The 14,224-nt window shown below is 40.3% G+C and overlaps 1 protein-coding gene across 1 annotated transcript in view; it reads right to left on the reverse strand.

The window, feature by feature from the left end:
• Positions 1–484: 484 nt before the first annotated feature.
• Positions 485–14,224, reverse strand: part of LOC128382335 (myosin-11-like) — a 95,149-nt gene continuing 81,409 nt past the window's right edge. Inside the window, 7 exon segments of the mRNA XM_053342335.1 lie at positions 485–813; positions 816–906; positions 4,368–4,470; positions 9,124–9,164; positions 9,266–9,359; positions 10,719–10,793; positions 11,055–11,164. Coding sequence (XP_053198310.1) covers positions 485–813; positions 816–906; positions 4,368–4,470; positions 9,124–9,164; positions 9,266–9,359; positions 10,719–10,793; positions 11,055–11,164 — 843 coding nt within the window.

Raw genomic sequence — 14,224 nt, forward strand, 5'->3', positions numbered from 1 at the left:
ACTAAAGAATCCTCAGTTAGTCACTTCCTCTATTTAGTTGATTTGCCTATTTAAGTTAAATTATACTGATTACACTTCATTAGAGCCATTGTCATTTTCAAGTAAGTGTGGTTAAAAATGTCAGTGTTTAGTTTTATTAAACAAGATCATTGTTTAAAAAATGATTCATGCTGTGATTAATGTTAATGATACTGAGCAATGAGGATGCAATCAACTGCTTTTCTGAGTCAGTCAGGTAAGGTAGATTTGAAATCTATTAAACTGAATCTGTTCTTGAACTAAAAGTCTTCATGGCATAGTAATAGAGTAAGACAGAGTAAGAGCATAGAGTGTGGTGAATTTATGAAAGATTCGAGGGAGTTCCATTATTCTCTGGTTCTAGAGCTCCCCTCAGGCAAACAGCACCCTGGGACTTGACTTTGACCTGCAGGACATTAACCTCATACTGAGTATGCTCCCTGGTGAGGAGCTGGGGTTCAAAAAGTCATGACAGGTCAAAGTCTTCTGGGGGCTTTATTTGGTCAGATCCCTGCTTGTCCTCCCAGACCAACCATCTTCCAGAGAGGCTGAGACAGATCACTCTGCAGTGGGCCTGGTCCAGGAAGTTCTTACCCAAAGCCTGGGACTCACCTGGTCTCTCTTCCCCAGTTCTGCTCAGCTTGGTTTGGGTTAGAATCCCATCAGTGTCCCCTTTCACTCGTTCCAGGCTCAAGGGATGAGGGAGGCGGAGGGATGAAGGAAAGGAGGCGGAGGGAGGAGGTGGGTGGGCACTTGGGGAATGGGGGAGGTGAACGGAGGAAGAGTGCTGGGAGGCGGAGGGAGCAGTCGATCCACTTGTCTACGCATGGACCTCTCCTCCTCCAGCTGCCTACGCAACCGCTTATTCTCTCCGCTGAGGGCGTTTAACTGGAGTGCGAAAGAAAGAGACATTGAGAGAGACACAGTCACAGAGAGAGAGGAAGAGGAAGAGAGAGAGAGGGAGAGAGAGAGAGAGGGAGAGAGAGAGAGAGAGAGAGAGAGAGAGAGAGGGAGAGAGACATTTATGGACAAAGAGAAGAATAATATTTGTGAAACAAAACCTGCATGGGTCAACATGAAACAGATTGAGGCAGGAAAAGAGAATGAAGAGGGACTATTTTTTGGCAAGTTTTAAGTAAAAAAAATCTGCAAGTTTAAACATTACAATTAAGTTAAATCAACCAAATTACAAAACCTAATTTGAAGTTACCAATAAATATCAATCATCAAAAGTCAACAGCTATCATGTTGATGAAGTAGCCGACATCCCATTAAGTGCTTAATTCATCTTTCACAGTTGCTTTCATGCCTGTTGAAACAGAAATGCAAATGGAAAATTGCGAAGGGGTTTTCAGGAGAGTATTCTGTTCACAGTTTGAAATGTTTGCAAGTGGGAGTCATGCGACGGTGTAAATTTCTACATGAAAACAACCAATTTAAGCGATCATTAGAGGTCGATTTGACATAAAATCATCCGTGACACAAAACAAATCGCACATCGTCAGAACATGATTGGACTCCCTGAAACACAATTACAGACTAGCTAAATTGAGGGTGTTTTATTTTTTGACAAGGACATTTGGGTAAAGGCAGGGGAGGAGTGTGAGTTTAAAAAAAAAAAAAAAGTGGCGTTAAATGCAAAAAAATATAAAAGCATTTGCATTTGTTGTAAAGTGCGGTAATTATATGCAAAATGTGCCAGTCTAAAAATTGTAATAAGGCAGATGAAAAGGAATAAGAGATTTGAAATAATATATTTTTAGCTGTGAGGAAGAGTAAAATAAGAAGTTAAAGGATGGAGAGACAAAGAGACATGTCGGGTAATGACAGTTGCACTCATCCACATCTGTTTTTTGTGTGTGTGTGTCTACGCGTCTGTGTGAAAGCTGCGGTTCAAGAATGATGTCACATCGACATGTCTGGCCATGTGTATGCATACGTCTGTGTGTGTGTGCTCGTGTGTTTGTGTGTGTTTGAGGGAGAGGGAAAAACACAAACGGAGATGAGACAGACACATTTCCGGATGGTTACGCTAACATTACCCTTCCAGACACCATGCGCACGCACACACACACACACACACACCCACACACACACATAAACACACACACACACACAAGCTCAATAAATCTGAGCAAATGTATTACATCTGATGACTAGAAATAGCTGGGTCTTAGGCTTAACCCTCGAAGAGCCAATGACATGTCGATGTGTCAAAAACTATCCTAAGACGCTTACAGAGTATTTACTTCTTCAACAGGCAAACATATGAAAACGTGTTCATTTTATGTTATGCCAAAAGCAATAGAATTTCTAGATGAAAAACACTGAGGTTGACATTTATAATTAACTGTATATTCAAGGGGACCTGTTTAATTTTCCTCGTCTTTGGTAGCTCTGGATGCTTTTCTAATTGCAAAGGAGGGGGGTGAAATTAAAAATCACAGCTTGTCTCCTCAACCTTCACATACTGCGGGTGAACTGGTGTGCATATGTTTGGATGAAAAGGATGTGTATAAGTGTGGGGTGGGTGGGGGTGGAGGGGTGGAGAGGGGGGTGGGAAAGAAAGACAGAAAGACACGGAGGGGGTGTTTTAATGCTGGAGGATGAGTGTGTTTGCACTTTTTCATTTGTATAGCTGGGTTTCCATTCAAGTATTTTAATACAAATTATGAAAATTACTGAGCTAGAAAAGCTTAATAAGAAAAAGGAAATTTAACCATGTTGGCAAAAAAAAAGTTTTTCAGTTACTTTGGAAACTGAGTTTTGGCTCAGTTGGTGTAGGACCATCTGCCCACTAAATTGCTCGAAAGCCATTGTCCAACAGTACGTAAGAAACGTCTGAAATTTTGAAATACTGTGCAATACCTCTGCTGTGTATCGTCTAATCTGCATTCATTTTTCATCTTTGCATGAAAAAGCCTGGACATTAGCTGACACTAAAGAACAATAACACTTTGCCTAATGCTAATCGAGTCTTGAAAGAATCATTTTTTCCCCCTCTGATGCCCATCTTCATCCCAGCTGATGGAAATTCACTTAATTTGCATTTAATTTTGCGTGACATTTTCAAAGTTTGCATGAAATTTGCTTGACAGTTGAGTGGAAATGTATCTCATGTGTGCCTACGACGTTGTATATTGAGTGTTAATACAGCATGTGCCTGTGCCTGTGGCTGTACACTAAAGCGGTTGTGACTATGAGTAAATGAGACTGATCCAAAGCAGAGACACAGACCAAATTTATAACCCAACGCCTTTCTCATAGATAAACTGAGACATTCCATTCAGCTTCCTTACTGATATCTGTATGTGTGTGCGTGAGTGTGTACGTGAGTGTGTGTCCAGTGGACAGTGAAGGGAATAGCCTTGTGTAAATGAACTGTCTATATCCTATCCTTTCCAACTCTGCTTGTGTGTGTGTAGACTGTCCATGTTGGATCGATGTGTGTAATGATTCACACTAGAGATTAAGAGGTGCTATTACACACCCGACCTGTTAAACAACACCTCTCTTCTTCCTGTTCCTGTTCTTCCTGCTCTTTCTTTCTCCACTGCACCACCTTTCTCTGTCTTTCTCTCTCTCTCTCTCTGTGTCTCTCCCACACACACACACACACACAGCTAATACTGTTTGCTTTTCACTGAAACGACACTATATTAAAACTTCAAGTATCAGCTTTCGTCGTACCCCGTCAATCAGCAGGCCATTTCACAAACTAACAAAAGTCAGGTGAGCCGTTCCCCAGGCCCTGGAGTTTTGGAGAACTGAGGGGGCTGAAGAGTACTTTTGATTCTTTTCTCCTTTGGTGATTTGTTGACTCTTGTGAAGTTCAACACAGTAAAAAATGTCAGCTTTTCCTCAGAATATTCCTCTGTGTTTTTCCCCCCACATTGTTTTATCACAGCGGGCCATTTCCCTACGCTGTCATGGAGAGATCAGCACGGCTGTATTGATATACATCCCTCTCTCAGTTTCATGAAAGGGAAATCATTTACCAGTGGAAAGAAACGTCACTGCTTTTTCCCGATACAATTTGTCCCCCCCCGCACCCCCACCACCACCCCCAACCACCACCACCAGCTCCCCACACCACACACACACCCCCACCCTACTGCCTCCTTTTCACTTTTATCGTAGGAAGAGGAAATGGATGTCTGTGTGCGCCTTGTGTGTAAGTGCGCGTGTGTGTTTGAAGTTGGACGCATGAAAGCTTCCTCTTCTGTGTGAGCTCAACAGCAGGTGGGCCGGTGTGTGGGTGTGTGTTTGTATCTGTCGGGTAAAAGGACTGTCAGGACCCTGTGTGTGTGTCTACGTACACGCGCGTGTGTGTGTGCGCACGTTCTTACTTGTTGATTTAGCATTCTGATGGCCTCCAGGTTGCTTCGCAGTCTGGTCTGCATGTCCTCGATTTTGCTGAGATTTAGAGCCACACAACCCTGCTTTTCCATGCTGGAACACAAGCATATGCACACACACACACACACGCACACACACACACACACAAATGTATGAGATGTATTAACTTTGACATCTTTAAATCTCGCAGTAGTTTAAGAAAGCACAATGATAAAAAACTAAAAGACTAAAAGAAACTGGTTCATGTACAGTTTAATAGAAAAAAGTATATTAAGTATACACTTGCTTGCATCAAGGTAAACTTTTAAACTCTGCTACAGTATAATGATATGAATTTGCCTTGCAAAACAATTTCAATCAAATGTCCGCAAAATCTGGGGCATAAAGACATTGGCGTACATCATCTTCATTATAACCATCTTCATAATAACTTATTACTAAACTCAAAGATGGGTGAGCAAATGGGTTCCAGAAATCATTAAATTATATATGAAAGCGTACACAAAAACAAAACGAACACAACCGCAGCCAGAGAACATTAAGAGTACAAGAAGCCATTTAAGATTTTAACTGTTTATTAAAAACGTTTTGGGAAATGACAAACAAATGTTAGGGTCTGCTATCTTCAGACCCAGGGCTGACTAAGGAATGTCTATTAAATTAATGACGGTGGATAATGGTGCTCTGTACGGGCTGAAGAGCTTGCTGCCCCCGCTTTACGCTCTTTCTTTCACGCCCCAGTGAACCTGTCCAGTTAGCATTCGGAAAAACCTTCTAAATACTTTATTGAAGACTTCTTAGCCCATTAAAGTACCACTGTACCTCCCCAATGTTAATTTTCTTGTAAAAAAGCAAGCTGGGATTTTCTATCAGAGCAGCGGATGGAAAGACGGTCCCGTTTTGCTTCAGTTGAGAAGACGCACACGCTCATCCAAACGCTAATAAATGGCATCATTGTTCCTGTAGATGTGTGTGAGCTGAGAAGCACACACACAGACACGCACACACACACTCACTTTTAGCCCTATTAGCCACAACTTAAAACATTTAAGATCCGAGGAGACACTTGAGGAAGATGCTAATATGTGAACTGACATTTTTGTCTGAAAAGTTTATGAGAATCGTTATAGTGAAACTATTCTGCTCCCATGTACTTGAAACCACTGATGGTAAACCTCAACCAAGAGACAACAACAAAGAAGCAACAGTGGCAGTAGCACTACTTCCTACAAACGCTATCCAGTGAACTATCTCGACAAGCTCTACAGTTATTTCCCTTTTGATTTTGAGGCAGATCAATCATACTGATGCATTTAAATTTTTGAGATGCTGATATGGAAAAAGATGCATCTTTGAGTGACAGCACTTGAATAAAACTTTCTTTTCCTAAACAACCAAAGAAGAAAAACAAAGCCAGTAGTGAAGTACTGATGTGCAGCCATCTAAGTGCATGATCAGTAACACATTTTTGAAATAATGGAGGTGATAGAGTGATTTGTCAAATGTGTCACTTAACACACAGCTATAGTCATTATCATTATTATTACTACCTGACAAATGCAGATATTTATTTTTCATTTCATTTTTGTCCACATGCAGTACCTGACACACTTTCTCACGCCTTGAATGGGAAGGTATGATCAAACTTTAGACTGGTACAATATGTACAACTAGAAAACAGACAACATTATTCATTAAAAAAAAAAAAAATCCATACATGCTGACAGAACATAATCTGAATCACTGCCTATTAACCAACTAACTAATTTAGCTTGGCCAATGTAAGCATTTTTTTTTTTTTTTGAAACCTAATTTCCTGAAAATGACATTCATAAACTGAACGTAATTGCAACTGACCCTTCCAGATCTTTTAATTTCACACCATAATGATGATACAAAGAACATTAATAAGTGGAAATTCTGGCAATTCCTTTGATCCTTTAAATTGTAAATGCCTTTTAAAAAAATGTGTTGGATGAGTTTCCACTACTACAGCCAAGCAAAAACAGGATGCATACACTTAAAAAGCACGAGCCAACTGCATAAAGATCCGTCACATGATTTAAACTCTTTTGCGTAAATGGTAATGTGGTCTTCAACAGATCATGAAACATCACCACCGCTGAGACAACTGTGTGAGATTTATGCGCCCGATGTGAGAAGGCATGCAGCGATGTGCTGAGCACTTGGCATGACGCCTGTGTAAACATGTGTTCCTGTGTTTACACGCAAACATGGATGTGTGTAATTAGTGGCTTAACCCAATCAGTCTGTGTATAATTACAGTCATTAGTGTCAAAGCCAAGCTGCCATGCTCTCTAAACCAGGCAATAAACTACATGCTTCCTCTTTCCCTCCAATCTTGCGCTCATCTTTCTTATTTACTGCTCTCATATTGCTGTAAATTTTATGCAAGACTTGACTCTCCTCTCACACACAGTCTCTGTCTTATCTCCTCTTTCTGTGTCTCTGTCTCTTCAGTTCTCTGTGTTTGTACAAATCCTCTGCTGTGATCACTGGGCGCTCTTAATTGGAAGCACATCGTTAGTGGTGCGACTGATGATGCCTGAAAGCATTTCCCCCCCAGATGGGTTGTGTCACACCACAGTCACTGAGTCAGTGGTGCCGACAGCAAAAATCATCAATCTCTGCTTCCACTACTGCGTGAATTTCAATTTGCATGGGTATTTTACTATTTTGAGATATTATTTGAGATACTTTGAGGTGAAACGAGAAATATTTTGATAGCAAATCATTTAATTAGGTGGAGACTGCAGTATTATTGCCATTTTTGGATTTCGTAGCAATCCTTATGTGTTGCTTTACAGCACAAACATTGCTCCATGGCACAAAACAGGATCCATTTTTTGCATTGCATGGACTGCTGTCTGAGTTCATCTTTCTTCTTGCTCTTCATATTAAACACTTCTGGAGGAAAGACAGGAAGTGAAAACTCACCAGGCTACACATAGCACTTTGGAGGAGGTTTTTAAAGTTTACAGGCACATTGAGCAACATGAACATAATCTGAGAGGTTCTGATGGTCAGATAGTGCCTTCATTTTGTATTTATTGTAATATATGTTAGATATTGGGGCTAGAAAGTATTGTTCTCAAGTCAAAATACTACATTATTTTTTATGTGATATACAACCCAGTCCAAGATTTTTTGTATTTTGTGCTTCTGATGTATTACAACTCTCCTCTTAGTATTACCACTTAAGTACTAAAGGAGGCTTGTGGTGAGAATCTTTACCCCTACTGCTATTTCCAGGATCCCCTCATTCTTTAATCAATCTAAATTTCTCCTCACCTTTCTGTGAGTTTTATTGGTACAAAATACCATCCGCAATGTAGAAGCCATGATGCCCCAGCTGCTTTGGAACAGTAGGTCATGTAATCATAATAAATTTCTTTAATAAAGGCATATCTAATGACAAAACCTTCACACCGTGTTGATTGCTGTCAGTGATAGCGACACTGTGAAGATATCCCCTTTGCCACCAGTAATGAGATTTATACACTGAATGTATATGGCTGCCATGCAAATATCATGACATATCTGTTGCCTTATAGATGTGTGATTTTCATACATATGGCATTTCGGGTATGTGTGTGTGAGAGTTTGAGTGTGTGTGTGTGTGTGGGGTGGGTGGTGGTGGTGGTGGTGGTGGTGGGGTATAATAATGAAATGAAATAAATTAGGAATCCTCATAATAAAGAAAAAGAAGAATAAAGAATGGAAGGGAAGCCACTATGGAAGAGGCTTTCATTCACTGTTTTTATCTCATTCCGTGTTATTATATTCGGCTCAATCAAAACCCCTCTTATGCATACATCTATATGAACTCCCTCTCTCACTCCATCTCTCTCTCTCTCTCTCTCTCTCACTCATTCACATATGAGAAAAAGACAAAGAAAAGTGATTCATCTTTCTGTCGCGGCCCCTTAATGATATCATTAAAATGACTGACAGCTTTGAATAGCATTGGAAACCTACCCCAGTCAAAACAAATCTGATCCGTTTTGGAAACAGAGCCTGGTGGTTCGTTAGGGGAGGGGCGCAACATGAGTGTGCGTACGCGTGTAAAACGAGGTGAGGTGTGGAGGGGGGGAGTTGTTAATGAGGGAGACCTTAGGGGGTCACATTAGGGGTATGGGGAGTACTGCTGCAGGCAGGTGCCCCCACAAACGCCCTCTCCCTCTCTCTCTCACTCTCTCTCTCTCTCTCACACACACACACACACATACACACACGTTCCTTTCTCACTTCCATCCTACACCCAATCCCCATCTGTGCCACATTCATTTTCATTGCCTTAATGAACATAATAAATATATCTCCTCTCTATTGATGAATGCTATTTGACAGCCATGGGGGTGGCAAGCAGGAGAGGATGGGCCCTTGATTGGAGTGTAATCATTGTTAAAGGCACAGCATGAATAACGCATTCAGATTGAAGAAGACACATAACACACGCACACACACAAACAGGCACACACAGGTGGCTAGGCCCATTGGGTGTTTCATTCACAACTTGGCACTCCTGCTGTTATTATCATCATCAGCTTTGTTCGGGCTAGATTGCGTGTGAAAGAGCGAAACATGGTGGGCAACGCTTTTGTTGGATGTGAATGCTAAACTCTGATCAGCTAGTGAATACACACAAATATATGTGCTCATATGTACAGTCACACACAATCACACCCACACACACACACACACACACACACACGGATGACTCACGTTGTCTCGTCTTGCCGTGCGCCCTTGTCTCGGATCTGGGCCTGCAAACAATTATAAAATGAAAAACAAGGCTGTTTGTGATCGACTCTCTTTTGTCTCTCCCTATTTGTAGTTCAATTTTTTCCTCTCTGCACTTGTTCACCTTGAAGCGTCCCATCTCCCTCTCCTTCTCATCCACCACTTCTCTCAGCCTCTTTACCTCCACCTTCAATGTGTCATTAGCCTCCTGAAGATGTCTGACAAAGCGAGGGAGACGCAGAGTCAAACGGGGGAAATATACATTCTGAGGCAGGCACAGAGAAAGACAGAAACTGTTATCATCAAGAGACTCTTGTTAGCACGGCAGACAAAATATTCTGCCACACAGCGGCAATGGTGTTTATGTCTCTCAGTGCTGAGAACAGCCTTTAACTAGCAGTTCAGACATCATCAGCAGTTGAGACACACAAACAAACACACACATATCATGGTCCATTATAATGAAATGCTATATTTCTGGCACTATTTATCACTTACCCTTGTGGCTATTTGTTTCACTTTTTTTTGTTATGCCACCAATTGTCAGACTCCAGAGCTAGAACTAAGGAAGTTCTTCTTTTAGATGTTTAGTGTACTATTAACTTGCAAATATGAAGCATACAGTTGTTTTACAATATCAGAACAGAAACCAAAATATCATATTCTACATATTCAGGGAAGGTGCCGAGTATAAAAAAAGGAAACATTCAATGAGATATAATTGTATATAACACACACACACACACACACACACACACACACACACACACACACACACACACACACACACACACACACACACATTTGAGGAGATTACATAGACTTACATTCATTTCATTAATAACCACCACTTGCCTAACCCTATCCATAACCACTGACCCCAAAACAGCTGTTCCACAATTAGGGACATTGCTTTTGTCCCACTCACCTCAGTTAACTGGACTATAACTGGACTATACATAGAAATTTGTCCCTGAAAGTAGCTTATGATAACCACTCTCCACATTCACACACACACACACATGCACAGAGTGAAAGTTTCAAGAGAAAGGAAAAAGCAGACACACAGACAGTTTTAGTGCTGCTTGGCGGGTTACAGGGAGGTATGGCACCACAGGGGGGTGGGATGACAGAAGATGGCTAGACCACTTTGATCTCTAGAAAAAGGAATATGTCACGCCTATATCTGTGTGTATTGCGTGCATGCATGTGTGTGTGTGTGTGTGTGTGTGAGTTATGATGATGCAGACATGCAGAAAGACTGTCTCAGGTGCTCGTATTAGAGAGTCCACTTGAATCACTCCAACACATGTGCACATAAACACACATGCTATACATAAAAAACAGACACAGACACACACACACACACACACACACACACACAGACTATCTTCTGATGGGAAAGGTGACCTATTGCAGGAGTTAGCTGAGACACATCTTCACATCTTTAGTCATCCTTTTTTGAACTGTACAGGGCTGAGACATACTGTACACGTACATACAGATGCTGACACACAAACAAAAATTAAACTAATTAATCATGTACATAACAATCTAACTCTGAAATAAATACACACGCTTTTTCTTCAGTGATGATGAGCAGCATCTTGTTTTGGGCCTTCATCTGGGCAGTGAGGCTCTCATTGGAATTCCTGAAAGCGCAAGACAGACTTCAGAAATTTTAACAGTAAAGGTAATATTTTTAAGATGACGTACACACCTACCAGTTACTATATTGCATTTTTCAGCATTGGACACTAAAATGAATTACAGTTGTTGTTGTCAACCTCAAAATACACAATTGTACTAATGCAAATATGAGCCATTATGTCTAATTATGTGTACTGCATACACACACATCAACCAAAAAACACAACTTGCTTTAACACATCGCTTTGTGTGTATGTCCATACTTTTGTTCAGTGATCCAACGGTTGACATTATCCATGACCAGCTGGCTCTCATGGCGAAGGTTTGTATTGTTTGACCACATCACCTCCAGCTCAGACCGGAGTGTGTCCACCTGTAATATAGAGCCAAATGTTAACTATTGAGACACAGGCAGCAATATGCCAACAATGTAAAAAGCTTTATATAGCTCTAATTAATTATTTACTCTAAATTAAAAAAACCCTTTGTCTGTTCTGACTGTTTTTGTAGAGCACAGAAACTGGAAGACCAACTCTCACCATATTCATGATTAATATATACTTTTAAGGTTTGCAGTGTAAAAAATATAGCTTTCTTTAAAATAAAATATTAACATTTAACATTTTCCTAATTTAGATGGGATTTAAGTCTTCCTCTCATTCTACACACACTCACACACTCACACACACACAGAAATAAAGGATGGAGAGGGATAAGTGAGGATCTAATAGATGGGAAGAAAAGAACGGGTGAAAATAAATGTCAAAAATAGAGCATAATAGCAATACAAGAGAGAAATTAGTTAAATGGGGAATAATGGAGGATGAAGCAGATGGCATTTGCAGATGCAGGTATAAATAGCAGGGTGAGGTATTAAGCAGGTGCAAAGGAGGAAAGATGGTGGATGGGGGGGTGAGGTGGAGGTTAGGGGTGTGGAGGGGGAGGGGGAGGGGGGCAGACTGAAGACAAGATTGCAGAGAAGAGACGACTGGTGTGGGGTGAAAACAGCGATGGGATGGCACTGGACAAACTGCTGACTTTTTCATTCTGCTTATCAGTCAGGACCTTTCCAGGCCTAAACTCTGGGGACCCTGACACATTACCCTTATCGACATGGAAACACCTTGATATAGCATACCATCTACCCACAAAGACTTGGGCAAACATGAAAAAAAAAAAGTTTCCAATATGTGAGCCATGATTTAAGTATCCAAAAATGTCATATGATTAACCTGGAATGTCAAAATATCAGCGGTTTTATAATTCTGTGCATGTGTGTGTATGTCTGCATGTGTATTTTGATTATGTGTAAAAAAATAAATAAATACGTTTCTCTGTTGATCTGTATCAGTAGTTAAATGTAAGAATGAGATAAAGACTGAGTGTATGACAAAACAGACACAAACACAAAAGGTTATTATAGGACAATATAAATCATGAAATGTTTGAAGTATTCATAAAATGTGTATAATGTGTAGAATGTTGATCTATGTGATTAAACAGAATATCTGAAATATAGCCTGTATCATATAAATTAGTCACAATGAGCTACAGGACCACTGCTTGTGCATCCTCTTAAATAACAGCATTTAGTTGCCTGAGCTTAAAAAAAAAAAAAAAAAAAGAAGAAGCCCAGAGCTGAATGCCAGACTGCAGAGATGTAAGCTTTTAAGTTATTTACAACTTAACCTAAGATGAGCCAGTCTAATATTGTAGCACATCAGACCTGGGTTACAGAGAGGACAGCCTCTTCAAAAGTTCAAAAGTTGAACAGTTCAAGAGTTTACCATTTTATTCACACAATCTTTGAATTGGACATGAGAGGATTTGTTTATGTTTTTTGGAGTATAATACACAGTGTAACACTTGCTGGTTGTGCTCACTAATTGAAAAATACTGCTAAATCATCAAATACTGTACCAGTTTTCTAATAACTGATCCAAACATCAGATAAATGGACACAAAGCCTTTGATTTCTCAACCTGAAATGTGCTGCAATACTTAGAAATAAAACCTCCAGCGCAAACTGGCCTCCAGATTTGCAATAATATAAGGAGCATTGAGGAGGAAGCTCTCAGTAAAAAGACAGATGTGGAAAAAACTCAAAATGTGAGGTTTAACGGAATATTTACAAAGCCTGTATGTGACTCATGAAAACTCTCATTGGTCACCATGATGTGAGTGCAGTTGAAGAAGGGCATTACTCTTCATCAGCACAAATGAATAGGCAGCCTTAGATGTGAAAGGAAGTTGTGAAGATGAAAGTGACACATAATCAATAATTCAAATGGCATAACACGATGAAGAATTACACTTTTAATTACATTTGGATTAAAGAAGCGCTGCATTTCAACGAATAAAGCAATGAAGAAAAAGTGTGGGAACAATGAAATTAGATCAACCAAATCATTGCATTTTGAGGAGTAAACTGAGTCAGGGCATCAATTGTAATTACATTTATCAACGATGAAATAAATATTGTGAATCTCCTGTTGTTTGGGATTTCATTCCTGATTTGTCTCATACATCGACGCACTGTCACGTGATAGAACTTCTGCTGGGAACTTATTGGCTAAAACCACATGTTAATACACTGTTATTAATTATATACACAAAACTATAAAACTGTACAATTCCAAACCTCAAACACACCCACACTCACAATGCATCGGCACACAGACACACACACACACACCTCCACACACACTAACACACACACACGGTGGCAGGATCTGTGGCGTGCTGTAATGACAGTAATTACCTGTGGTCTCACATTAACATCTCCCTCCTGACTGTCTGACTGGCTCTGCTGGTGGAGGGATGTAAATCGCAGCGCTAGTCTGATGTTGTGATTAGGACTAAATTACACACCATCACTCTGTTTCCAGCAGAGTCAAGGGAGGTAGTGAAAGGGTGTGTGAGAAAGAGGCGGGGGAGTGAGAGAGAGATAGAGGGAGGGACATATTAGAGAAAAAGGGAAAAGGACAAGGAGGTGCGATTGCAAGCAGGGGGAGGAGTAAAGCAGTAAAACCTGCTTAACATTTAGATTGGTTTTGTTGCACAAATATTTTAGCAGATGATGAGGCCTAAAAAGAGGGCAAACAAATGCTTTTGGGACACACTTACAACCAAGTTTGGTGATACCACTGGTCCTTATTGTTAAATGCAATAAAATATGAGTTGACTATGAGGTGCTGGTGGAGGATTTGGAATCTTTACAGCTGCAGTAACAGTATTTATCATTTTGATAGTTTATTTTATCAAAGAAGGCAGAGTTGTCTAGTCCAAACTCCACATTTTTCATTCACAATATACGGGAGATGTACTTTGTGGACTCACACAATCTATCTGAACTTATACATCTGAATGAAGTTTTCATGACAATCCTCAAAGCCTACCTGCAGACAGAAAAAAAATGATTGTGGAGACTTTA

The sequence above is a fragment of the Scomber japonicus genome, chromosome 21 (genome assembly GCF_027409825.1).
Source record: "Scomber japonicus isolate fScoJap1 chromosome 21, fScoJap1.pri, whole genome shotgun sequence".
Classification (NCBI taxonomy): Eukaryota; Metazoa; Chordata; class Actinopteri; order Scombriformes; family Scombridae; genus Scomber; species Scomber japonicus.